Raw genomic sequence first — 26603 nt, 5'->3', positions numbered from 1 at the left:
TGCAACCTCCGCCTCCCAGGTTCAAGCAATTCTCCTGCCTCAGCCTCCCTAGTAGCTGGGATTACAGGTGTGTGCCACCACACCCGGCTAATTTTTTTTTTTTTTTTTTGTATATTTTTAGTAGAGATGGGGTTTCACCATGTTAGCCAGGATGGTCTTGATCTCCTGACCTCATGATCCACCCACTATGTCTTTATTGAACAAATATTTATATAGTACCTTCTAGTACAGTGCCAGTTACTATGCTTTGCAGGTATTAATATAGTATTAACTATTGATATGAGTAGTATCAAGAAATAATGTCAGCCGGGCACGGTGGCTCATGCCTGTAATCCCAGCACTTTGGGAGGCCGAGGCAGACAGATCACGAGGTCAGGAGATTGAGACCATCCTGGCTAACACGGTGAACCCCGTCTCTACTAAAAATACAAAAAATTAGCTGGGCATGGTGGCGGGCACCTGTAGCCCCAGCTACTCGGGAGGCTAAGGCAGGAGAATGGCGTGAACCCAGGAGGCAGAGCTTGCAGTGAGCCGAGATCGCGCCACTGCACTCCAGCCTGGGCAACAGAGAGAGACTCCGTCTCAAAACAAAACAAAACAAAACAAATAATGTCCCTGCCAGTTAGGAATGAATTTTGGCTACAAGTACTCAGGAGCGGAGTTTGCAATGAGCCAAGATCGCGCCCTTGCACTCCAGCCTGGGCAACAGAGAGAGACTCCGTCTCAAAACAAAACAAAACAAAACAAATAATGTCCCTGCCAGTTAGGAATGAATTTTGGCTACAAGTAACAGAAACCCAAATTATACTGGTCTAATGAAATCTGGAATTGATTGATTGCAGTGTTGAATCAGGGGAATCAGTGAAATAAAGGGCAGAGCCCATAGGGGTCTCGGCATTTTCCTCATAGTTACAAGATGGCTACAGAAGCCCCAGTATCACATTTGCATCCAAAGCCAGAAGAAAAGAGGCACAGTGCTAGCCACATCTCCTCCCTTTTTATCACGAACGCCAAACTCTTCCCAGAAACTCCTCCAGCTCTGTGCTGGAGAAGTTCACAAGTCTGTAGGGGACCAAGATTATTTAGACTAGTGGTTCTCATAGTATGTGTGTTGGGTGAGTATGTTTGAAATGTGCGGAAGGATCTCATAATTATCTTTCATAATTTTCTTTTAGTTAGGATAGGAGGTGGCTGCTGGTTCTGCAAAGTGCAGGACATCCCTGCATATCAAATAACTTTCTTGCAAACAATGCGACTAGTGTCCCATGGGTAACAATGCAGCATGAACCATCACGTGGTTGGTTGCTATACATTATTTCTAATTTTCCCCTAGTTAAATAATACAAGAATACCTTTGTGCCTATATGGTTGGATAAAATTATGCATCACAATTTTCTGAAAATTGTTTTTTTTTGAAACAGAGTTTCACTCTTGTCCCCCAGGCGGGGGTGCAATGGTAGGATCTCAGCTTGCTGCAACCTCCGCCTGCTGGGTTCAAGTGATTCTTCTGCCACAGCCTCCTGAGTAGCTGGGATTATAGGCACACACCACCATGCCCAGCTAATTTTTGTATTTTTAGTAGAGACGGGATTTCACCATGTTGGCCAGGCTGGTCTCGAACTCCTGACCTCAGGTGATCCGCCTGCCTCAGCCTCCCAAAGCGCCAGGATTGCAGGTGTGAGCCACCGCGCCCAGCCAATTTTCTGAAGATTTCTAAGGTATTTACATTATGTCCAATTTTCCTCAGGTTTAACTAAGGCAAGAAATCTCTGTGTGGAAATATGATACCTTGCTGCTAGGACACAATTAGGAGAAGTGGAAGGTGGAGTGGATACTGGGCCACAATTGCAAGAAGTGGAAGGTGGAGTGGATACTGGACCACCACTCAGCCATGTCTGCCACCATGCCTTTTCTTCCTACTGTGAATCTGGTTTGCATTAGAATTCCAAGCTGTTTGGAATTAATCTGTTACTTTCCCTTTGTCCCATGGAGTTCCAGGTGGCACAACGGTGCTGGTGGAGCTGACTCCCGACATCCATATCTGCGGCATCTGCAAGCAGCAGTTTAACAACCTGGATGCCTTTGTAGCTCACAAGCAAAGTGGCTGCCAGCTGACGGGCACGTCCGCGGCAGCCCCCAGCACAGTCCAGTTTGTATCGGAGGAAACAGTGCCTGCCACCCAGACTCAGACCACCACCAGAACCATCACATCGGAGACCCAGACAATCACAGGTACCGCTGCAGCATGGGGGAGTCTGCCAGAGTTGGCCTGGCTATGTCTCAAACACCTCCATGGAACTTGTTAAAAATATGGATTCCCAGAGCCCACCCCCTAGGGTTGCTGATTCATTATTTTTAACAAGCTCCACCGGGAAGCCAGCTGCCCAGCCAGGTTTGGGAGCTGCTAGGTTAAAACGTTAAATATTAGCAGTTTTAAATGTTGTCACATGTTATAAAAAACAGACCAAAAAAAAAAAGATTTCTGAAACAAAAATCTGTATACTAAGGAAAAAAAAAACTAGCAGAAAATACATTGCAATAAAAAAAAGTGGTTGTTTTGGGTGGTAGAAGTATGGCTACAATCCTTGAGTTTGCATTTACTTGTGTAAAGGGCCAAAAAGCCTGTTGTTGTTTTAAAAAAAATCTATAAACAGGTATTGGTATCTCCTCCCCCTTGTGCTTCTGATGAGGAAAACATCCCTGTTCTCTGTTGTGTACACTCACTCCACCAAAAATAAATTACAGATGGGTCAAAAATTTAAATGTGCATAAGAAAACCATAAAAGTCCTAGAGGAGATATACCCACAAACACATATACACACAGTTATACCTGTATAATTTGTCTTAAGGGGCAGGAAGATAACTTTAAAATTATGAAGTAGCCTATTTATGGGATAGTACTGGATCTTGTGGGGAAACAGAGAATGCATTCCTTAGCTAAAGGCATTTGATTCTAAAAAACGTACTAATATGCCTACCAAAGAAAGCAGGTTATGGACCACCCCCTCAAAGAAAAAGAATCACATATGTGATTGCAAATGAAGTTAGAAGTTTTCTAAAGTAAAATGCAAAGTCTAAAGACAATCAACTTGGGGAAAAATTTGTGGCATATATAATTAAGGCCCAATATCCCTCTTATACAAAGAACTGCTAAAACCAGTAAAATATAAAAAGTGCAAAGTGGAGGCCAGGCGCAGTGGCTCACGCCTGTAATCCCAACACTTTGGGAGGCTGAGGCGGGCAGATCACCTGAGGTCAGTAGCTCTAGACCAGCCTGGCCAGCATGCTGAAACCCCGTCTCTACTAAAAATACAAAAATTAGCTGGGCGTGGTGGCAGTCGCCTGTAATCCCAGCTACTTGGGAGGCTGAGGCAGGAGAATCGCTTGAACCCGGGAGGCAGAGGTTGCAGTGAGCCGAGATCGTGCCTTTGCACTCCAGCCTGGGGGACAAGAGCGAGACTTCGTCTCAAAAGTGCAAAGTGAAAAGGTCAGTGGATGATATACAGGGGACAACTGGCCATAAAGGGAGGTTTGGTCACCTTAGTAATTACAAAAATGCAAATCTAAACAAGGCTTGGGGAAGGACATTGATTTCATTTTCTGGGGATGTAAATTCCTATAACCTGGGCAATTTTGTGATAGCTTTCAAATCTTAAATTTAAAATTTCTTAGTTTTAAAATGTACATGAAGACATTTATCCAATAAGCCTGCAGCTAGGTATTCATCCTATAAAACTTCATGAACAGGCTAGGCACGGTGGCTCACGCCTGTAATCCCAGCACTTTGGGATGCCAAGGCGGGTGGATCACCTGAGGTCAGGAGTTTGTGACCAGTCTGGCCAATATGGCAAAACACCTTCTCTACAAAAAATATGAAAACTAGCCCAGCATGGTGCCACATGCCCGTAATCCCAGCTACTCGGGAGGCTAAGGCAGGAGAATTGCTTGAACCTGGGAGGTGGAGGTTGCAGTGAGCTGAGATCATGCCACTGCACTCCAACCTGGGCAACAGAGTGAGAGTCTGTCTCAAAAAAACAAAAATAAAAAACTTCATAAACAAATGTACAAGGATATTCATTTACAGCATGTACTATAGAGAAAGTGGAACCCTTGTATGTATACGTCACGAGAGAGTTAGAGATGGCCAGGTGCGGTGGCTCACACCTGTAATCCCAGCCCTTTATGAGGGCAAGGCTGGAGGATCGCTTGAGGCCAGGCGTTCAAGACCAGTCTGGTCCACATAGCAAGACCCCACCTCTACATTAAATTTTAAAAATTAGTCAGGCACGATAGCAGGTACTTGTAGTCCTAGCTGCTCAGGAGGTTAAGGCAGGAGGATCGCTTGAGCCCAGGAGTTTGAGGCTGCAGTGAGTTATGATCGTACCACTGCACTCCATCCTGGGTGACAAGTGAAACCCTGTTTCTTAAATAAAATAAAAATAAAAAGAGGGATTTAAAGAAATAAATAAATATCAAAGATTCCAACCATGGAATATGACTTAGCATTGGAAAGGAGGAGATTTAGATCTGTGTGTAGTCACAGAAAGATTCTCAAGGCATATATATATAAAAAAAAGGAAGCCTACATATTATATGGTCTTATATTTCAGGGAAGTTTCTAGAACAGGGATGGGGCAGGTGATGTAAATGAGAGAAGTTGTCTTTGGGGGAGGTGTCAGAGAGTGGTGGGGACTGTGGTGAAGTGGAGAAATCACACATGCCTCATCCAAAAGTGCAGCTGTTCTTTAGATCCAGCCAGTTAGATATTTCAGTTTTTCAGAGAAGCTGAAAATGTGAAATTTTCCAAATATAAAACTTTGTTGCCAAACAATACATCTCTGAGCCTGACTGAGTCCATAAGGTTCTTCTAGCTTGTTCTCAGAGAATGTTTACCCAATAGTCTGGAACTGAAGAGTTAGGAGCACCAGAAGTCAGGGCCAGGCGCGGTGGCTCACGCCTGTAGTCCCAGCACTTTGGGAGACCAAGGCGGATCACTTGAGGTCAGGATTTCAAGACCAGCCTGGCCAACATGGTGAAACCTCATCTCTAGTAAAAATACAAAAATTGGCCAGGCATGGTGGCACACGCCTATAGTCCCTGTACTTTGGAGACCGAGGCACGAGAATCTCTTAAACCCAGGAGGCGGAGGCTGCAGTGATAGTGCCACTGCACTCCCCACTGGGCAACAGAGTGAGTGAGAGTCCATTTCAAAAAAAAAAAAAAAAGTCAGGAAACCAACTTTCCCCTTATGAGGTATCTACTGGGGTGATGTTTGAATTTTTTTGGCAATAAGCAAAGTTTTGTGGGTTTTTTTTTTAATGCATCCAAAATAATGTTTCTGCTGAGTTTTTTAAACATTAGACATTTTGAAATACAATAAAACTGATCCCCTTACAAACCTTAACAAAAGAACACTGAGATCTTCCCACTGTCTCCTTCATTCCCATCTTAAAGGAAGTCACCAAGAAAAGGTGAATACCAGAAAACCCTTAAAGGTGGGCCTGGTAGGACCTAATTATTTTGCACCAGGATCAAGCAAAGCTACCTTTGGGGAAGGGACATGGCCAAGGTCCCATCAGAACTTCGGGACAGTCCTGGGACATGTGTTTTGCCCCTTATCCTAGTGGCCTTCTTCGTGAGGATAGTGTTTGCTTTCTTGTCCTCAAAAACCAAAATCCCGGTACCTCTCACATTGGGTGGGAGCCATATAAAAATGGATGCCCTGCCCTATGGGAGGCTTCCAGGCCCACACTTTTTCCTTGGGGTCGTTGCTTCTTTCTGGGCTCTGAGCCTTCGCTGATGCTTTTTCCTTTGCCTGAAATACCTTTCGCACGTTGGCCTGGCTGATGCCAAGTCAACCTCAAGACCTTAAGTTTCATGACAATCTTCACAAAAAAGGGTCTGCCTTCCTCTTGGGGACACTCCCGTCCCCTCTATATTGCAGCAGCCATGATGAACTCCTTTCTGTTTCTGGAATGAGCCACATTTCCTCCAGGCTCAGACCTTGCCTGTGTTGTTCCTTCTGCCTGGAACTGCCTTAATTCTTACATCAGAGCTGGGCTTAAGGGCATTTTCTCAAAGACCCCTTCCCTGCACCACTCACTCTTTTCCCAGATCAGGTCATGTCCCATATTTAAATGATTAATAGAGGAATGACTTTAAAGTCTATCTCCATCCCTGACCTGTAAGCCCTGCTCCTGTTCACCACTGGATCCCAACACCAAGGCACTTATTATTTGTTGGGTGTGAACAACTGCTCAAATCTCATATACATCAGTGAAGCTGACCTCACAACAAAATAACAGCTCCCTTCTTTGTCCTCCTAGTTTTTTTGTTTGTTTGTTTTGTTTTTTGAGACAGAGTCTTGCTCTGTTGCTCAGGCTGGAGTGCAGTAGTACAATCATGGCTCACTGCAGCCTTGATCTCCTGTGCTCAAGCAGTCCTCCCACCTCAGCCTCCCAAGAAGCTGGGGCTACAGGCATGCACCACCACATCCAGCCAATTTTTAAATTATTGATAGGGTTTTGCTACGTTGCACAGGCTGGTCTTGAACTCCTGGGCTAAAATGATCCTCCCATCTTGGGCTCCCAAAGTGCTAGGATTACAGGCATGAGCCACTGCACCCAGCACTTCTATTTCTTTGTTCAAAGAAGTTTGCCCTCCTCTTAGCATTTCCACGGCCCTGCGATCATTGGATCTTGCCATGCCTGAGTTTTGTTGACTGCCCTGAATGCTCAGGCCAGTCCTGGAGTCCTGTTTGTGCCTGGCACACAGAGCCCTCCCCTGCACAGTGCTGAAGGGAGCCACAAGCTCAGAGACAGACTGTTGGACTTGCATCCCAATCCACCACCTAACAGCCGTAGGCTGTGGGCAAATCATTTACTCTCCCTTTCACTTACCAGTCCCCATCTGTAAAAAGAGGTTATAATACCTAATCATCATTGGGTTATTGTGAGAATTCTGTGATAATCCACATAAAGGACCTGAGATAGAGAAATTGGGTTCATGAGCGATTGCTTTTATTAATTTTAGAGACTAATAAACAGGTGGCAAAAGGATGGTGAGATCTGCAGCGTACGTTGTCTCTGCCTGACTCAGCTGCTCCTCCTGATGGTTCCTGCCTCTGTGCCAACCAAACAAGCAGAATTCTGCTTTCTTTTCTTTTTTACACTTATTAGATTGGTTTTCTGGGTGCAGTTCCCCCTATTGTGCTTCAAGTTTCCATTGACTGGCAGTTCCCAGACCTGCCTATGGACCAAGATCCACTGGGAGCTTGTTATGGATACCGGTGCCCGGGCTCCACCTCCTGAATCTGAATGTCTGGAGCTGAGGCTCAGGTATCCGTATTTTTAACAAGCTCCTGGGGGATTCTGGGTCTCAGCCAGGTTAGACAGTTATTCACTGCTCAAAACCACAGTCCAACCCCCCAAATAGTGGATTTCTGCAGATATCCTCATCTGGACATTTTCCAGACTCGTTTGTCCTTGATTAAGCCAAACTGTTTCTCGCTCTTCTCCTATGTCTCCTCTGCCTGATAATACTTGGGTTTAAAGTAAAATTTATTATCTGCCTGCTAGCTTTGAAAGCTGCCCGTTGTCTGGCATATGATTTAAGGATTTCCATATGGGAGCCGTAAAATTAGATGTGGATGCTGGTGGAAATACATCCCATGTGCATTTTCTAAGTCCATGGCTTCAAATCATGGGGCTTTGGAGTCAGGTCCCTGAGTTTGAATCCTGGCTGCATAAGGCCTTAGGAACCCCATGACCATGGCAAATTACATTACATTCATTTCAAAGTGAGGCTAAAAGTAAACAGAGAGGGCTGGGCGCCGTGGCTCATGCCTATAATCCCAACACTTTGGGAGGCTGAGGTGGGTGGATCACAAGGTCAGGAGTTCGAGACCAGCCTGGCCAATGTGGTGAAACCCCATCTCTACTAAAACTACAAAAATTAGTCGGGCATGGTGGTAGGTGCCTGTAATCCTAGCTACTCGGGAGGCTGAGGCAGGAGAATCGCTTGAACCCGGGAGGTAGAGGTTGCAGTGAGCAGAGATTGCGCCATTGCACTCCAGCCTGGGCGACAGAGCAAGAATCCATCTCAAATATAAATAAATAAATAAATAATAAAAAACAAAAATAAAAAAATAAGCAGAGAGGGAACAGGGTTTGGTAATGAAGAGTCTGGGGTCCTGAGACAGACTGCTTGGGTTCACATCCTGGCTGTACCACTTGCTAACCACGTGACCTTGGGCAGATTACTTACACCGTGTTTCCATTTCCACAATAGTAAAATGAAAGTGATGCTAGAACTCATCTCTGAGGGTTCGAGCCAGGCTTCAGTAGGCCTCAGTGGGCTTCAGTGGGTCCTACGTGGAAGCCATTTTGAGCTGTCACTGTTAGCTCTCATTACCAAATCAGGAGGCTGTGAAAGTAAACAAAACAGCACATGGATAATGTTAGCACAGAGCTCATGGCAAGCCCTCAGTCAATATTAATTGAATTGATCACTTGACCAAGAATGATTTTTTTTTTTTTTTTTTTTTTGCCATTTCGTCCCAATTCCTACTCTGTAAGGCCCTGGATAAAAGTCACCTCTACCTAGAAGCCAGCTCTGATTTCCCTTTTTCCCTACTCCCACAATTAGGTTTCTGTTTTCTCAGCTAGCATGTATCACAATTGTTAACTAATTAGTCTTTAATTAGAGAAGTGAATTCCGACGTGATTCCAAGGGTAGTCAGCGGTGGCGTTTGCAGCAGCAGATAACTACCACAGAGAGGGAGAGGGCCTGTGGCCAACTAGCAGAGAAAGAGGACAGCAGCCCCTGACAGCTAGCAGCCATGATCAGCTGGGTCTTGGTATTGCTAGGAACTGGGCTGGCCCACAGGTAGGCTATGCTGTTCTACTGTTGAACATACACAGTTGTTCACAGTTTCACAAAACACCAACATCAGACCAGGCCACTCTGATCTTGGTGGGCAAGACGAAAATAAAACCACATCTGTCATCATGTGTGAGCCCAGACAAAATGGGAACACGGTCCAAGCCACAAAATACCAAACGTCCTCCTCCCCTCTGTCAATCTGAGTGACAGTTACCTCTTTGCCTATTAAAATTTGAGTCTTGCTCTATCTCGCCTTCTTTCCCTCTTGATAATATTTATTAAAATAACAAATCATAGAATTAGCCCCACTCGCTGGTGCCTCTGATGCAGATTTTCTTGAACCTCCTCCAAAAGCATCTAACATGAGCCCAAATCTAAAATAAAATAAGTTCTTTCTAACACCTTCTAAGGTTTCCCTTATTGCAATGAGTAATAAACTTATTCAGCAACAGGGGTGTCTCTGTTGGTCTTTGGCCAGAGGACAATGACACAGGGAAGGCCCTGCCCGCCTAATTGATTTTGAAAGCCTAAAAAAAGAATCTGAAGGTTCAGTTTGGTCTGTGAGCCCCAAATTAGTGGCTCAATTTCTAGGTTACTAGACTGTAAATCTCCCTGCATGCAGAGACCTAATCAGTCTTATTTTCCCACAACCCAACACCAGGTCTGGCACATCATAGGCACTCAATAAAACAGCTATTGAATGAGGGCGGAAAAGGGCGGCTGTGAGGATTAAATGTGTTCATGGGTCTGAAGCACATGGTGCGTATGGCATGTGCCCCATCAATGAGGACTTGGTGACGGTGGCTTTTATTAATGTAGCGACTAATAAACAGGTGGTGAAAGGATGGTGAGATCTGCAGTTTTCATGCTCCTGATCGAAGATATACCAGAGACTGAACAGTTTACAAAAGAAAGAGGCTTATTGGACTCACAGTTCCACATGGCTGGGGAGGTCTCACAGTCATGGCAGAAGGTGAAAGACACGTCTTGAAGAGCAGCAGACAAGAGATAAGAGCTTGTGCACGGACACCCCCCTTTTTAAAACCATCAGCTCTCATGAGACTCATTCACTATCACAAGAACAGTGCAGGAAGACCCGCCCCCAAACTTCAGTCACTTCCCACTGGGTTCCTCCCATGACACGTGGGAATTGTAGGAGTTAAATTCAAGATGAGATTTGGGTGGGACACAGCCAAACTGTATCAGTGGCTTTAGGGCTGTTGTGTGGTAAATGATGGAACTCAGATAATGGAGATGCTTGCCATTGGAGAATTCTAAGCCCCTCGGGGAGGGGAAGAGGATTTAGTTGTAAGACACTGAAGTCCGGCTGTTTGTGACAAGTGCCGTCTTAAAGGTGCGAAGAATTCACAGAGTCTGTTGGTTCCAACTGGGAAAGTCAGGGAAGAGAATTGTGAATGAAAGCAAATGTATAACCGGCTTTGAAAGACCCATTGGCTGTTGGGAGAAAGATGGTGGGAAAGGGGGCATTTCCTAATGGTGGTTTGGAGGGGGTGGGGGAAGATTGGGGCAAGGTTGGAAAACAGTGGCTAGAGATGGCACAGGGGAACGTGTTGGGGGTTGTGCTTCAGCTCTGGCCTTTATTCTGAAGGAGCTGGGGATCCATAAAGTTCGTGAGCACATGAGTGATTTAGTAAGACAAACTATGTAGTGATTGCCAGGCTCTGGAAACAATAATAGCAAATTCTTATACAGTGCTTATTCTATGCCATGCACTTTTCTAAGTACTCTGTATGAAGTAGTTTTTCATAACCAAAAGTTAGGTAGTAATAATTATTATCCCCATTTTACCAATGATGAAACCGAGGCACAGAGGGGTTAAATAACTTGGCCAGATGACAGAAACAGAAAGTGGCAGAACTGGGTCTCAAACCTAGGCTGTCCGGCTGCAGAACCTGCGCTCTTAATCAGTACTGCCACTTAGTAAATTCCTCATTGCAACGTTTCTCAGACTTGCTTGTGCATAAGAATCATCTGAGCTTTGCTGAAAAATGCAGATATCCAGACCCTTCCTGGGGATAATATATTAGGGGGTCTGAGCAGGGTCCTGGGAATCTCAACCAGCCAGGGAGTGGTGGGTCAGGTCAGATGCTTTCGGTTGCTTTTTTTTTGAGACGGAGGCTCGCTCTGTCGCCCAGGCTGGTGTGCAGTGGTGCGATCTTGGCTCACTGCAACCTCTGCCTTCCAGGTTCAAGCGATTCTCCTGCCTCTGCTTCCTGAGTAGCTGGGATTACAGGCGCCCGCTGCCACGCCCACTAATTTTTGTATTTTTTAGTAGAGATGGGGTTTCACCATGTTGGTCAGGCTGGCCTCGAACTCCTGACCTCGTTATCTGCCTGCCTTGGCCTCCCAAAGTGTTGGGATTACAGGCATGAGCCATCATGCCTGGCCTCTGTTGCTCTTAACAACAGCAAACTAAAAGTGCACAGAACAGTTAAGACACGTATTATCTCTCATAGCCAGAACAGGCAAGGTCAGTTCGGCAGCTCAAAGGTGTGGAGTTCTTTGCATCTTCCCCCTGTTCTCTGTGGTGGGCTTTTATCCTTTGCCCTCCCATCCTCCCCATGGCTGGATAGTGGCGGCTAATGCCTTGGGCATCAGATCTCTCAGGCACACCCACAAATAGGGAAAGGAGCAACTTATCTGTATCAGGGAAGAAATGCTCCCTGATAAACTCCCAAAATCCAGATCCTGCTGGCCAAAATTGGGACACATGGCTTTGCCCAGTTGCACTGTAGTGGAGGCAGCTAGGCTGCCAAGGGACAAACAGGAGGGTCCTACCAGTGGAACCCAATCCCAAGCCCCTTCTGCAGGGCCACGTTCCTACCACTGCCCCGTTAAAGGGACTAGAGTGGCAGTTCTCAAATGCTGCTGTGCAAAAAATCACCTGGAAAATGTGTTTAAAATACAGCTATAAAGATATCTAAGCTTTACCCCAAATCTCTGCATCAGAATCTGTGATGCATGATCAAGTTTGAGAACCACTCAACCAGAAGGGGTTGAAGGGATGGAAACCCACGGGCACTAGAGTCTAGTTCACAATAGCTGCTCAACAGATCTGAGGAATGAATGAACGGCCCACTGTGGGAGGGAGCTCTGTTCCACTTACGGTTTTTTTCCTATTTGGTGAAGTCCCAGTGTAGGGCAAGTTAATTTTCTGTTACATAGGACTGTTCATTTGCTTAGAACAGACCCCCTACCTTGACTATAATTCAAGCCAGAGGGGAGACTTTGTTTAGAAAGATATAGGCATAAGGGAGAATTACAGGCAGGCACACAGCTGGATCTCAAAAAGAGATTGAACCAGAAGCTAGAAATATTTTAGGGTTTTCTAGACTGTACAGCTCAAAGGGCTTGTTGGAAATGCTGGGAAGGCAGAATCTTGGCCCCATCCAGAACTGCTGATCAGAATCCGCGTTTTAGAGAGACTGTGGCTGGAGAAGCACTGCTGCCCCCGTGACCATTCCCAAAGTTTATGCCTTCTTTGTTCAGAAGGAAAGTCCACACCAAACCTGATCGTCTTAGTCCCAGTTTGGGTTTTTTTAAGAGATTGGGCGGTAGGGGGGAAGGTCTCACTCTCTCGCCCAGGTTGGACTCGAACTCTTGGGCTCAAGCGATGATCCCACCTCAGCCTGGGTCATAGTTGGTACTTAACGGCAGCCGCCAATACGCCTGGCTGCAGGATTCAATTTCGGAGCAAGAGAATCGATTGGCCCAATTGCTGTCAGGTGTCTTCCACTGCACCAATCAGCGATGGCAGAGCAGGGGCGTGGTCAGGGTTTCCACCAGGGCTCACCCCTGGGGAGGGGCGTTTGGGCCGGTCTAACGCCCACTGTGGACGGTAAAGGCGCTTTGGGAACAGCATAAGTGAAAAGGGTGAATTTTCTCTCAGAAAGTGAATTCTTTTGGGAGCGGGGGTGGGAAGGGAGGGGGACGGAGTCTCGCTCTGTCACCCAGGCTGGAGCGTAGTGGTGCGATCGCGGATCACTGCAACCTCTCCTCCCGGGTTCAAGAGATTCTCCTGCCTCAGCTTCTCAAGTAGCTGGGATAACAGGTGTGTGCCAGCACACCCAGGTCATTTTTGTATTTTTTGTAGAGACGGGGTTTCGCCATGTCACTAGCCTGGTCTTGAGCTCCCGGGCTCAAGCGATCCTTTGTCCTCGGCCTCCCTAAGTGCTAGGATTCCAGGCATGGGCCACCGCGCCCTGCAGGATATTATCATATATTCAGTTCTCTTGATTTTTTTTGTGTGTGTTGTTTTTTGCAGTGTTGTTCATGCTTAGGATTCTCATTTAGGGTTCTTGATCTCCAGGCAAGTATCCCAAATGTAAACTAAGAATTCCCTATCTGGTGGCTCACGCCTGTAATTCCAGCACTTTGGGAGCCCTAGGCTCTCAGATCCCTTGAGGTCAGGAGTTTGAGACCAGCCTGGCCAACATGGTGAATCCCTGTCTCTACTAAAATACAAAAATTAGCCGGGCGTGGTGGCGGGTGCCTGGAATCCCTGGCACGCGGGAGGCACATGCCACTGCCCTCCAGCCTGGGAGATAGAGCCAGACTCTTTCTCAAAAACAAAACAAAACAAGACAGTATCCTTAATCTGTAAAAAGCATTTACAAATCAAGAAAAAAATTAAAATTCCAATAGAAAAAAAACGAGCTAATAGAATAAACAGGAAGTTCACCAAATAAGGCATGTCATTGGAAGAATAAATGTTGAAAGGGAGTTTAATCTCACTAATTACATATAAAGGAAATGCAAATTAAACTCAAGTGATCTCATTTTGTCCTGTCAAGTCTCTCTGTGACAGCCAAGGGGGAAAATGCAAATTATTTCAGTTTTCTGAAAGGATGTTATATAATCACCAAGTAATAAAACATTCGTATCATTTTAACCCAACTCTTCAATTTCAAGGAATGTACCCAAAGAAACGAGGGATAAATTTAAACTTCTGGACAGGTTTTACTCATAAAAGTCAATTCCTAGCTATCTCCTCCATATCCAAGAAAGGAAAATGGTTAATTAAACTATTCAGCAACCAAAATGATGAAATATTATGTGGCCATTAGAGGTTGTGTTTTCGATGAATGACAATATGATGTTTTAACATGGCAAATGTTTCATTAAAAAAAATAAAATGATTTAAGCCACGATCCTAGTTTTATACTTGAAAGATACATTTTATACTTTTAAAATATATTTTCTTTTTTATTTGTTTTGAGACGGAGTCTTGCTCTGTTGCCCAGGCTGGAGAGCAATGATGTGATCTTGGCTCACTGTAACCTCCGCCTCCCAGGTTCAAGCAATTCTCCTGCCTCAGCCTCCCGAGTAGCTGGGATTACAGGTACCCGCCACCACACCCAGCTAATTTTTGTATCTTTACAAAACACAGACGAGGTTTTGCCATGTTGACCAGGCTGGTCTCGAACTCCTGACCTCAGGTGATCTGCCTGCCTCAGCCTCCCAAAGTGCTGGGATTACAGGCGTGAGCCACCACGCCCAGCCTTAAAATATGTTTTCTCTATATAAAAGAGATTAGTCCTTTAGCTGATCATTAATTCAACAAATGTTCTTTGATCTCCTCCCCTTCACCTGGTTCTGTGGTGGGTGCACGGGGAACAGTAATGGAAAGAAACAAGGGTCTGTCCTCACTTAACTCCTCCAACCAAATAGAAGACAGAATAGTCATTAAATAATTTCTCAAGTAAGTATTTAATCAAACAAGGGTCTGTCCTCACTTAACTCCTCCAACCAAATAGAAGAGAGAATAGTCATTAAATAATTTCTCAAGTAAGTATTTAATCACAGTAGCGATAGGAGTTTTGTATAAAAAGTAAGGATGTAGGCTGGGCACCGGTGACTCACATCTGTAATCCCAGCACTTTGGGAGGTCGAGGCAGGCAGATTACTTGAGGTCAGGAGTTCAAGACGATCCTGGCCAACATGGTGAAACCCCCATCTCTGCTAAAAATACAAAAATTAGCCGGGCCTGGTGGCGTGCACCTTTAGTCCCAGCTATTTGGCAGACTGAGGCAGGAGAATCACTTGAATCTGGGTGGCGGAGGTTGCTGTGAGCCAAGACTACACCACTGCACTTCAGCCTAGGCAACAGAGCCAGACTCCATCTCAAAAAAAAAGCAAGGATGTGTATTGCCATGTTTTGACAGCATTGGGAAGTTTTTTCTTTTGTTTTTCTAGAGACAGCCTTGCTCTGTCACCCAGGCTGGAGTGCACTGGTGCCATCCTAGCTCACTGCAGCCTAGAACTCCTGAGCTTAAGCCATCCTTCCACCTCAGCCCCACAATTAGCTGGGACTACAGGCACACACCATCACACCCAGCTATTTTTTGTATGTTTTTGTGGAGATGGCATCTCCCTTTGTTGCTCAGGCTGATCTCAAACTCCTGGTCTCAAGTGATCATCCTGCCTCAGCCTCCCAAATTGCTGGGATTACAGGCATGAGCCTGGACAACAACAACAAAAAAAAACTTAGCCTAGTTTTTTCTTCTCTGCACTTTTCTATGTAGAGAAGAAAATCCTAAAATTCGTGTTAACTTTTATTTTGCAAAAATTAACATTGTAATTTAAAAAGAGAAAAGGATTTGTTAAATGGAATTTTTAAGTTGAAGAAGGGAAGGAGGAAGCAAATTAGATAGGGAGATATCAAAGCTGTCTTGAGATGTCTGAAAGGCAATTTGGTAGAAAAGGAGCTATGGTTGGTTCATGTGAGCCCTAAGATGCCACAGAGACAAACTTCAGAGAAATAGATTTAGATTATCTATGAAATTCATATAATAGTCATACATTTTAAGCAACATCATGATCAGACAACTCAGTATGTCCCTGCTACAAACCAGAACTAAATACAATAAGCAATTCTCAGATGCACACCTGAACACGCAGGAAAGAAGGGAAATCCCCTGAAGCCAGAAAACAAAACCAAAAGCAGCAGCAGGTGTATGAGGCTGTGAGCTTCTTGTGGTATCGGGGACAGGGTCTGATCTCACTAAATAGGAGGCGTGATTTTAATGGCCATACCAGGGTAGGGGCTGAAGCCCTGAGCTCTTGTAAAAAGTTAGACATAAGACCCCTACATAAAGAGGTGGCCCTTGCTGCATCCTCGTTGAAAAGAGGGACTAGAGAATATTCTTAGGGGGTGGGCAAGTCACGCCTCTACTGGAAGCACTTCCCCCCAAGGTTATGAGTCATCCTGCCTCAGCAGATGTGGGGCATTTCACTTTCTTCTAGGGTGCTTTGAGATTCCCCAAGGCCCATGTCACTCATTATGCCAAACCTGAATAAAGATAAATAATAACCTATTGTGCATGGTTACCATAATGTCCACTGAGAACTCTCAAGAACTTGCAGTGTGCCCGGCTCGCAGTATGCCTTATCCTTCCCTTGAATCTTTACTAGAACAACAAGATCTAAGCTCTGAGATTACTGCAGTATCCCCATTTTACCAACAAAAGAACTGAAGAGCAGAGAAGTGACTTGGTCAAGGCTCTACAGCTATCGAGTGGAGACAGAGGTTGGTCTAGGGTCAATCTGACTGTACACACGCACACAGAGACACACACACACACACACACACACACACACCCCGTCAATGAGTGGCGACTCCAGCATCAAATCACATGCACATACCCAAGTTGGTCCAACTTGGGAGGCGGAACTTGCAGTGAGTGGACATCATGCCACTGCGCAAAGCAATACTCTGTCTCAAAAAACAAAAAAACAAGCAAACAAAAAAAGTCCATGCCCACCAGCATTTTCTGGTTCCCTTCCCTGCTTTCTTTTTCTTTTTTCTTTTTTTTTGAGACGGAGTCTCACTCTGTCGCCCAGGCTGAGTGCAGTGGCTGGATCTCAGCTCACTGCAAGCTCCGCCTCCCAGGTTCACGCCATTCTCCTGCCTCAGCCTCCCGAGTAGCTGGGACTACAGGCGCCCACCACCTCGCCCGGCTAGTTTTTTTGTATTTTTTAGTAGAGATGGGGTTTCACTGTGTTAGCCAGGATGGTCTCGATCTCCTGACCTCGTGATCCGCCCGTCTCAGCCTCCCAAAGTCTGCTTTATTTTTCTCCATAATATTTACACCACCTGATTTACACACTGTGTATTGAAATACTTATTGCCTGCACCACTCCTAACTAGAATGTCAGCTCCATGAGGGCAGGGATTTTTGTCTCTTTGGGTCACGGCTCTGTTTCTAGTGCTTAGAACAGTTCCTGGCACACAGTCAGTACCGTACCTCATAAACATTTGCTGAATAAATTAGTGAATAAAGTCAACAGCAACAGCAACTTTACATGCCTGGTTTCTGATGGTCACAACGTCCTAGGAGACAGGAATGGAAATTGTCCCCATTCTCCAGGTAAAGAAACTGAGGATCAAGGAGGTAAGACCTCACAGCCTAAGCTCTGGAGCACACCCTTTCTGGTCTATAGCCATCTACTTTGGGATGACTCAGGTTACATGGGATTAGCCCTGCCCCCAAAATAATCCCTGCACCTGGGTTCCTGAATCCCTTTGCTGTTTTTTGTTTGTTTGTTGTTTGTTTGTTTGTTTGTTTGTTTGAGACGGTCTGCCTCTGTCACCCAGACTGGAGTGTAGTGGCATGATCTCAGCTCACTGCAACCTCTGTCTCCCAGGTCCAAGAGATTCTCCTGCCTCAGCCTCCTGAGTAGCTGGGACTACAGGTGCGCACCAGCACACCTGACTAATTTTTGTGTTTTTAGTAGAGACAGGGTCTCACCATGTTGGCCAGGCTGGTCTCAAACTCCTGACCTCAAATGAGCCGTCCGCCTCAGCCTCCCAAAGTGCCGGGATTACAGGCATGAGCCACCACACCCGGCCGTTTGCTGTGTTTAACCTACCCACTCATGATGCTTCCTGCTTCCTCTCCAAGACACCAAAGCACAGGAAACAAAAGTGAAAATAGACAAATGGGACTACATTAAATTTTTTTTTTTTTTGAGATGGAATTTTGCTCTTGTTGCCCAGGCTGGAGTGCAGTGGCGTAATCTGGGCTCACTGCAACCTCCGCCTCCCAGGTTCAAGCGATTCTCCTGCCTCAGCCTCCCAGGTAGCTGGTATTACTGGCATGTGCCACCACGCCTGGCTAATTTTGTATTTTTAGTAGAGACGGGGTTTCTCCATGTTAATCAGGCTGGTCTTGAACTCCCTACCTCACATGATCCACCTGCCTTGGGCTCCCAAAGTGCTGGGATTGTGGGTGTGAGCCACTGTACCCAGTTGGGAGTACATTAAATCTTAAAACCTGTGTGCATCAAAGGAAACAGCAGAAATGAAAATGCAGCCTATGGAATGAGAAAATATTTGCAAATTATACTTCTGAGAAGGGGTTGATATACAAAATACTCCTGCATTTCCCTCTGCTGGGACTTGCCCAGGCTTATGGTAGAGGACAGTTAAGAGATGGAGCCCAGCCAATCCCTGGGGAGAGCAGAAAGTGGCAGGAGGGTGAAGGGCCTACCATCTACCTTTCAAGAGAGTGCCGAGGAGCCTGTGAGCTGACTTGTAGGGAGGGCCTGGCCATCCATACTCACCCCACAGTGAACACCTTCCAGCACAGGAGGTCACTTGTACAGGAAGTTGTAGAGCAGAAGGTTGGGAGGCCATGGGAGTATGACCATGACCCAGCACCCTGGTTTTAGCACCAAAAGTTCTTGAGAAACCCCAGTCCAAGGCAAACAGGGATGGTTGATCATCCTAGCTCATGAGCATTTCAGCTGAGAGTTTGATGCACAAGTGCCAGAGTCTGGTTCTATTGAACTGTAGTATATCCCCTTTGACATTTGTTGAGATTCAGTCATGGCCACATCCTGTGCTACTGAATTCTCGTGTTAAACTTTGCAACATCCTTATGAAGTGGGCGTGGTGATTATCCCCATTTATAGTGAGAAAACAGTTCAATGAAGTTACATGACTGGCCTGAGGTCACATCCACAGTGAATGGTCAAACCTGAGCTTATATCAGTTGGAAGATGCATTTTAACATATCGGAAACAACGATGCATTTTAGAATCAGTGAGATTTCTGTCAACCAACAGGCAGTCCAAAAACGTTACTTGGCTGTGCATGTGAACAAACCTGATTTCAGTGGGTCACATTTTTCTCACCTCAGCTGCGTTGTGTGCAATTTTGGAACTATATGTCTTGAGTTTAATTGCTGTTTAAAATGTCTTCCAAGATGTTGCATAATGAAGCAAGTTGAAGATGAAAAGTAATTGCTTACCCAGAAATGCCTGAAAACAGTAACAGGGGTAAATTTGATATTAATGAAACAAATCTTCATTGTTGGAGGAGTGACTGCAATTGCACGTTCTTGCAAAGCAACAACCGAGAAAGGTGGAATTCCTCATATAGACAGAGCTGGGTTAAGTTCTACTGTCAAGATAGATGGAAAAGGATGGTCTCTGCTAGTACTTCTTAAACTTGAGTGTGTATCAGGATCACCTGGAGGGCTTGTTCGAGCACAGATTGTTGGGTGCACCCCCAGAGTGTCTGATTCAGTAGGTCTGAGATGGGGCCCAAAAAATTTGCCTTGGTAACAAGTTCCCAGGCAGCTCCAATGCTGCTGGCTAGGGACCATGCTTTGAGAACCCAAGCAGAGCAAGAGAAACCGGGAGAAATAGCCAGATCCTACAGAGTAAATGAAAACATTTCAACAGGAGGCAGGTGCAACTGATTCATGCATCAGAGATACTTGGCGTGAAGACAGGAAACATCAGTTTGTCGGAATCTTTCAGCTGACTTTAAACCGAAGCCCTTGACTTCCCTACACATATTTCCATTGAGAAAAATGGAAACTATGGCTTTACCCAAATACCAAATGCTGACAGCACCAAGGTATCATTTGACATGTATCAGAGTGATATGGTCACTACTGAAGGTGCCAAAGAGATGGACATCAGGAACCTGAGTTTCCTGCCAAATGTCCAAAGAAGTCAAGAAAACCCCATTTGATAAATATAAAATAAAATACCTCAAAAAAGAAAGCGGTGTCATCATGTGTTTAATTGGCAGCCTTTTCATTGTATATGAAATTATGATGCATTTTACAATCTAAAACATCCTAGATTCAAAGAAATACAGTGTTTGTTTTAAGAGAAAAACATAACTAGCGCCTGGAGCCTGTGGCATGGATATTAGTGCTTTGGACAAAGCTAAAATAAATAGTGATGTTAAGCCTGTGCTGACTTAAATCATCTGTAAATAAAATGTCAAAAATGTCAAAGGTGGTGTCTGAGTGACTGAAGTTTGGGAAACAGAATATTACAGTGGCTTTCAAAATCATCACTAAGGCCTATTAGCCTGAAAGGTTCACTCATTGAACAAGCCTCCATTGGTCATATTTACTCCATATTTGAAGACAAATCTTCTTGTGACAAATTACATTCTAAGAAAGATAGAACCAAAAAGAGAAAGAGGAGGGAAGGGAAGAAGGAAGGAAGGAGAGGGGAAAGGAGGGGAGGGGAGGGGAGGGGAAGGGAGGGGAGGGAGGAAAAGAAAGAAGGAAAGAAGGAAGGGAAGGGAAGAGAAGGAGGAAGGGAAGGAGGGAGGGAGGGAGGAAGGAAGGAAAGGAAAAGAAAGGAGGGAAGAAGGGAAGGGAGGGAAGGGAGGAAAGAAACATGCTTAAGTCCCAGACTACAAATGTAGTTAGCAAAGTAGTCACAGAATTTTTTATAACAAAAAAATTTGAGACTGCGTATCTTACCTTTTAAAATTTATTTATTTATTTATTTTTTGAGATGGAGTTTCACTTTTGTCACCCAGGCTGGAGTGCAATGCCGTGATCTCGGCTCACTGCAACCTCCACCTCCCACGTTCAAGCAGCTCTCTTGCCTCAGCCTCCAGAGTAGCTGGGATTTCAGGCACCTGCCACCACGCCTAGCTAATTTTTGTATTTTTAGTAGAGACGGGGTTTCACCATGTTGACCAGGCTAGTCTCGAACTCCTGACCTCAGGTGATCCACTCTCTTTGGCCCCCCAAATAATGGGATTACAGGTGTGAACCACCATGCCTGGCCTACAATTATATTTTATATTAAGTCTGTGTTTTGCTATTTTTTTTTTCTTTTTGCATCAGAACCTCAGTAAGAGTACAAGGAAATTTTTTGAGGAGGGAAATGCTGAGGAGAATGTCAATTAGACTAGTTTTGCCCCAAATCCCTTCTATCAGTTCCCATTTGGTGTTTTATTAGGATTTTGTCCTATAGCTTATGAAAACACCTAAGGCATTTGGCTGCAGCTAACAGAAAACTTACCTGGCATAAATTATAGAGACATAAATTATAGGGACATTTCTTGTTCATTTAAGAAGTCTAGGGCAGGCATGGTGGCTAACACTTTGGGAGGCCGAGACAAGTAGATCGTTTGAGCTCAGGAGTTTGAGACCAGCCTGCGCAGCATGGCAAGACCCCAGTCTCTACAAAAAATACAAAAATTAGCCGGACATGGTGGTGCACGCCTGTAGTCCCAGCTACTCGTGAGGCTGAGGTGGGAGAATTGCTCAAGCCTGGGAGGCCGAGGCTGCAGTGTGCTGTGATTGCACCACTGCACTCCAGCCTAGGTGACAAAGTGGGACCCTATCTCAGAAAAAAAAAAAAAGAAAAAGAAAAAAGTATAGATTTGGGTGGTTTCGGAGTTCTGACTCAGCAGCATCTGATTTTCATGTTTACCCTTACGGTTATAGAATGGCTGCCACAGATCCAGGCATCGTGTCATCATTCCAGCATGTAGAAAGATAGGAAGTACGGCAGCCAGGGCAACAAGATGAGCTTTTCTCAACTGCGTCTTTTTCCATCTGCCCTGCCTACCCTTTCCCTCCATACTATTTTAAATCAGGGAGGAAAATATTTTACAGAAGCCTCCCAGCAAATGCTGTCTAGTGTCTCATTAGCTAGAACTGGGTCACATGATCACTCTGAAGCCACAAAGGAGGCTGGGAAAGCAAACTAGTATGTGCATTCACTCTACAAAGAAAAGTAGGCAGAGGGCATAGCTAGAGGGCATTTATATTAAGAAAATTAATAATCACCATATCTTTTAGTTTCAGCTCCAGAATTTGTTTTTGAACATGGCTATCAAACTTATCTGCCCACGGAAAGTAATGAAAACCAAACCGCCACTGTCATCTCTCTCCCTGCCAAGTCACGCACCAAAAAGCCCACAACGCCACCTGCTCAGAAAAGGCTTAACTGTTGCTATCCAGGTAAAGGCAGCATTACGTTCTACTTGCGTAGAAGGTGTGACATTTAACCAGGCTCCAGGGCTTTTCCTCATGAGTTCCTGACAAGTGCTCATGGAAGTGCCCCAAACTACCTGGCATAAAAATCAGGGCCCTCTGGCATTTGCATTGGCACATACAACCTGTCTCCCACTGTCTGTGGTCATTCTGCACCTGGGTTCTAAGACTTTTCTAGCCATAGGCCTTTGAAGTGGAACTCGTGAAAATTTCAGGTTGCTGTAAATTTTTTTCCTATGCTATAGCTTAGGACGATATCCAGTAAAAAATTTTCTTTCCTTACCTTGGTTTTAATGTACTTGGAAATAATATCGGACGTACAGAAAGTTTGCAAAAATTGTACCAAAAAAATCCCTGTGTGCTCTTCATCTAGATTCCCCAAATGTTACCATTTTATTATATTTGCTTTGTCATTCTTTGTATATATACAATGTATATACAAGTGTAGTTTTCCCCAAACCATTTGAAAGTTGCTGACAATGTGATGCCCTTTTGTTCCTAAATACTTCAGTGTGTATTTCCTAAAAACCAGAATATTCTTTTAAATAACCACAGGACAATCGTCAAGATCAGAAAAGTAACATTTATAGGTACTATTATCTAACCTACTGACCTTAGTCAGATTTCATCATCAAGTGTCCCACTGATGTCCTCTCTACCATTATCAAAAGAATGACATTTTCCCCCTCTGGTCCAGTTTCCAACCAATTATTACTGATTGCAATTAGATTTTATGTCTTTCATTTCCTCTAATCAGGAACAGTTAAGCATTTATCTTTCATAAGCTTGACATTTTTGAAAAGTATAGGCCAGTGATTTTGTCAAAAGGGCCGCAGTTTGGGTTTATTTGATGTTTCCTTATGATTAGATTCAGGTTACGCAGTTTTGGCAGGAACCACAAAATGACATTGTGTCTTTCCTGGTCATCACATACGAAGGCACATGAGATCTCTTTTTCCCCGTACTGTGGTGTTAACTCTTGTCACTTGGATAAGGATGTTTCTGCCAGTTTTCTCCCCGCTAAAATTTACTAAGTTTCCCTTTATGATTAATCTTTCCTTTTTTTGTTTTTTTTAGGTTGCCAATTCAAGACTGCTTATGGCATGAAGGACATGGAGCGGCATTTAAAAATTCACACGGGTAAATAGCATTTCTTTAGCACATATGCCCTCAACACCTGCTCTGTGCTAGGAGCCGGGGACCCACATAGGTCAGATGAATGATACCACTCCAAACATCACTGGCTGTTACGGGAATACAAGTCCAGATTTCAAAAAATAAGGTGCCATTTGTACACATGGTTTTGGCAGAAAAGTCTTTAACATAATAAAATCCAGCTCTGGAGAGGATGTGAGCAAACTTAGCTAAGTGGGAATATGAACTGCTACAGCCATTTTGAAAATGATTCTGCCAAAATTAATTAAAATTTGAATGCACATATTCTCATTTTGAGATGATCCTACAAGTGCATGTGTGTGTGTAATGATTAGTAAAGAGAGGAATAATGGGAGAGAAAAGAAACTGTCTCTTTTTTTGTCTTTTTCTTTTATTTTTTGAGACAGGGTCTCACTCTGTCACCCAGGCTGGAGTGCAGTGGCACTCCACCTGCCCACCTTAGCCTCCGGAATAGCTGGGACTATAGGCAGGCGCCACCACACCTGGCTAATGTTTTGTATTTTTTATAGAGAAGGGGGTCTCACCATGTTGCCCAGGCTGGTCTTAAATGCCTGGACTCAAGCGATCCATCCACGTCGGCCTCCCAAAGTGCTAGGATTATAGGTGTGAGCCACTGCACCTGGCCAAAACTTTCCTTTTATGTATCTTTACATTATATCACTGAATACAGTGAGTGTGTGTTATTTTTGTAATTTAGAAAGGAGAATTTAATAAATACTTGTTTTAAAAGAAGAGGAAAAGATCAATGCATGGGAAAAGAAAAAAGTGATTTCTGGTGATTTTATTTTTCTTTAATATATTATTTTTATGTTTCCCAGACTTTCTGCATGGAAAAGGAATTGCCTTTAGACTCTTTTTTAACAAAGTATTAGATGCTCATATTCAAATGATACAGATTTAAATTTAAAAAGTATAAATGTGTATAAGATGCAGTGACTTTTGGCTTTGGCTTCACTAATTGCCCAACGCCTGCTATTTAGCCTCAGCCTTTGGAAGATGAGTAGCCAACAGTTATTTCTTATATTCCTTGCCCATGACCAGTAAGTGCCTTATTGCACTGGGGTCACCATCATATCTAATCAGCCTCACAGTGTCATGCCATCTGGATTTGTTCTAATGATCCAAATATTAAGTTTTAAGTATTGATTGGCAAGCATTCTAGTGTAATAAGCAATGAAACTCTCCATGTGGGTTTCATATGTTGAGGTTTCATCCATCAAGCCACAATATTTGTTATTGAAAGAATAAAGTACTATAATTTTTGTTTTGTTTTGTTTTTTGTTTTTTGGTTTTTTGAGACGGAGTTTCACTCTTGTTGCCCAGGCTGGAGTGCAATGGCGCAATCTTGGCTCACCGCAACCTCCACCTCCCAGGTTCAAGTGATTCTCCTGCCTCAGCCTCCCGAGTAGCTGGGATTACAGGCATACAGCAACACACCCGGCTAATTTTTGTATTTTTAGTAGAGATGACGGTTCTCCATGTTGGTCAGGCTGGTCTCAAACTCCTGACCTCAGGTGATCCACCTGCCTTGGCCTCCCAAAGTGCTGGGACTACAGGCGTGGGCTACCGCATCCGGCTGAGTACTGTAATTATTAATGATGTTAGAGAAAGCTTTGTAAAAGTACAAGTGAGGGCCACAACTTTGTCTATTTCTGCAAATCCACAGAAAATATCTTCTACACAGTTAGCCCACCTGGTGGTTGTAGGATAGTTTCTGCATAACTGAAGTGTCTCTGTCTACATTTTCAAGTTTAAATGTATCCTCACCTTAGTTACCTTCAGAGAGTGGGGGCATGCTTAATTACCCCTGGGGCTGGGGTTTGGGGGAGCAACAGCAACAGGGCTTTTTACCAGCTGAGCTGGCCAAAAACCATTGAGCTCTGCCAACATCCAGCATCTGCCCAGTGTTGCAAATACACAGTATAGTGACCACAGGAACTACTGAGCCACTGACAATGCTGGTAAATTATTGTTACTGGGTTTTTTAATTTGATGACTAAAATTTTTTTTGTTTGTTTTTGTGTTTCTTTTTTTCTTTTATTTTTTTTTTGAGACAGAGTCTTGCTCTGTCACCCAGGCTAGAGTGCAGTGGCATGATCTCAGTTCACTGCAAGCTCCACCTCCCAGGTTCACGCCATTCTCCTGCCTCAGCCTCCCAAGTAGCTGGGACAACAGGCACCTGCCACCATGCCCAGCTAATTTTTTGTATTTTTAGTAGAGACAGTGGTTTCACCGTGCTAGCCAGGATGGTCTCGATCTCCTGACCTCATGATCCGCCCGCCTTGGCCTCCCAAAGTGCTGGGATTACAGGCGTGAGCCACTGCACCTGGCCTACTAAAATGTTTAATAATAAAAATGCTTTTTTTTTTTTTCCTTTTGAGATGGAGCCTCACTCTGTCACCCAGGCTGTAGTGCAGTGGCACAATCTCGGCACACTGCAACCACCGCCTTCTGGGTTCAAGTGATTCTCCTGCTTCAGCCTCCCGAGTAGCTGGGATTACAGGTACCCGCCACAATGCCCAGCTAATTTTTTTATTTTTAGTTCAGACGGGGTTTCACCATGTTGGCCAGGCTGGTCTCGAACTCCTGACCTCAAGTGATCTGCCTGCCTCAGCCTCCCAAAGTGCTGGAATTACAGGCGACAGCCGCCGTGCCCAGCCAAAATGCTGATCTTTAATAAACGTTTAGATGTATTCTTAAATCCCAAATATTTATTTTGTGATGACAGTGATCAGCTTTGGCTGACACTTTTAGCACTTGGCTAATTATGATTTGGTCAGGATAATATTTGATATATAAAGTAAAAAAAAGAAGATCCTGACTCACAGCCACCTCCTTCCATGACCAAAAGTCAGCTGTCCTAATAGACCTCTATGTCTCATTCTGAAATATGTGCATGCCTAGACCAGGTCTAAAAACACACACATTTAATTTTTTCCATGTCTTATTAAGTTAATACAACACACGCTATCAGTGCAACTTGCTTTTTTTCAATTACTTTTGCACATCATTTCACATCAGTATGTCATATCGACTTACTCTTTTTCATGGCCAAGTAAGGAATGGATTCAATAATTTATGCATATCCATACAGCGAAATACTTCAGCCTTAACAACCATGTTGTGGATAGGTAATGATATGAAACAGGTGATAGAAATTACTGTAAGTGCAAGAAAGTAGTCAATAGGGAGGCAGTGCAGTATTTGCCGAAACACACACACACACAAACACACACACACACACACACACACACACA

At 44.4% G+C, this 26603-nt stretch overlaps 1 protein-coding gene across 3 annotated transcripts in view; it reads left to right on the top strand.

The window, feature by feature from the left end:
• LOC105538295 (zinc finger protein 64 homolog, isoforms 1 and 2) overlaps positions 1-26603 on the top strand; it is a 49885-nt gene that overhangs the window by 6505 nt on the left and 16777 nt on the right. The window contains exons 2-4 of one of the 3 annotated variants that reach the window (XM_011978115.1): positions 1999-2232; positions 21976-22137; positions 23248-23310. In XM_011978115.1, coding sequence (XP_011833505.1) covers positions 1999-2232; positions 21976-22137; positions 23248-23310 — 459 coding nt within the window. Of the gene's footprint in view, positions 1-1992; positions 2233-21975; positions 22138-23247; positions 23311-26603 lie in introns of all 3 variants that reach the window. The other 2 variants (XM_011978114.1, XM_011978116.1) reach the window with 2 other exon arrangements.

The sequence above is a fragment of the Mandrillus leucophaeus genome, unplaced genomic scaffold, assembly GCF_000951045.1.
Source record: "Mandrillus leucophaeus isolate KB7577 unplaced genomic scaffold, Mleu.le_1.0 Scaffold19, whole genome shotgun sequence".
NCBI classification, from domain to species: Eukaryota; Metazoa; Chordata; class Mammalia; order Primates; family Cercopithecidae; genus Mandrillus; species Mandrillus leucophaeus.
Note: the sequence above shows the minus strand (reverse complement) of the source record. Positions and strands in the feature narration are given on the sequence as shown.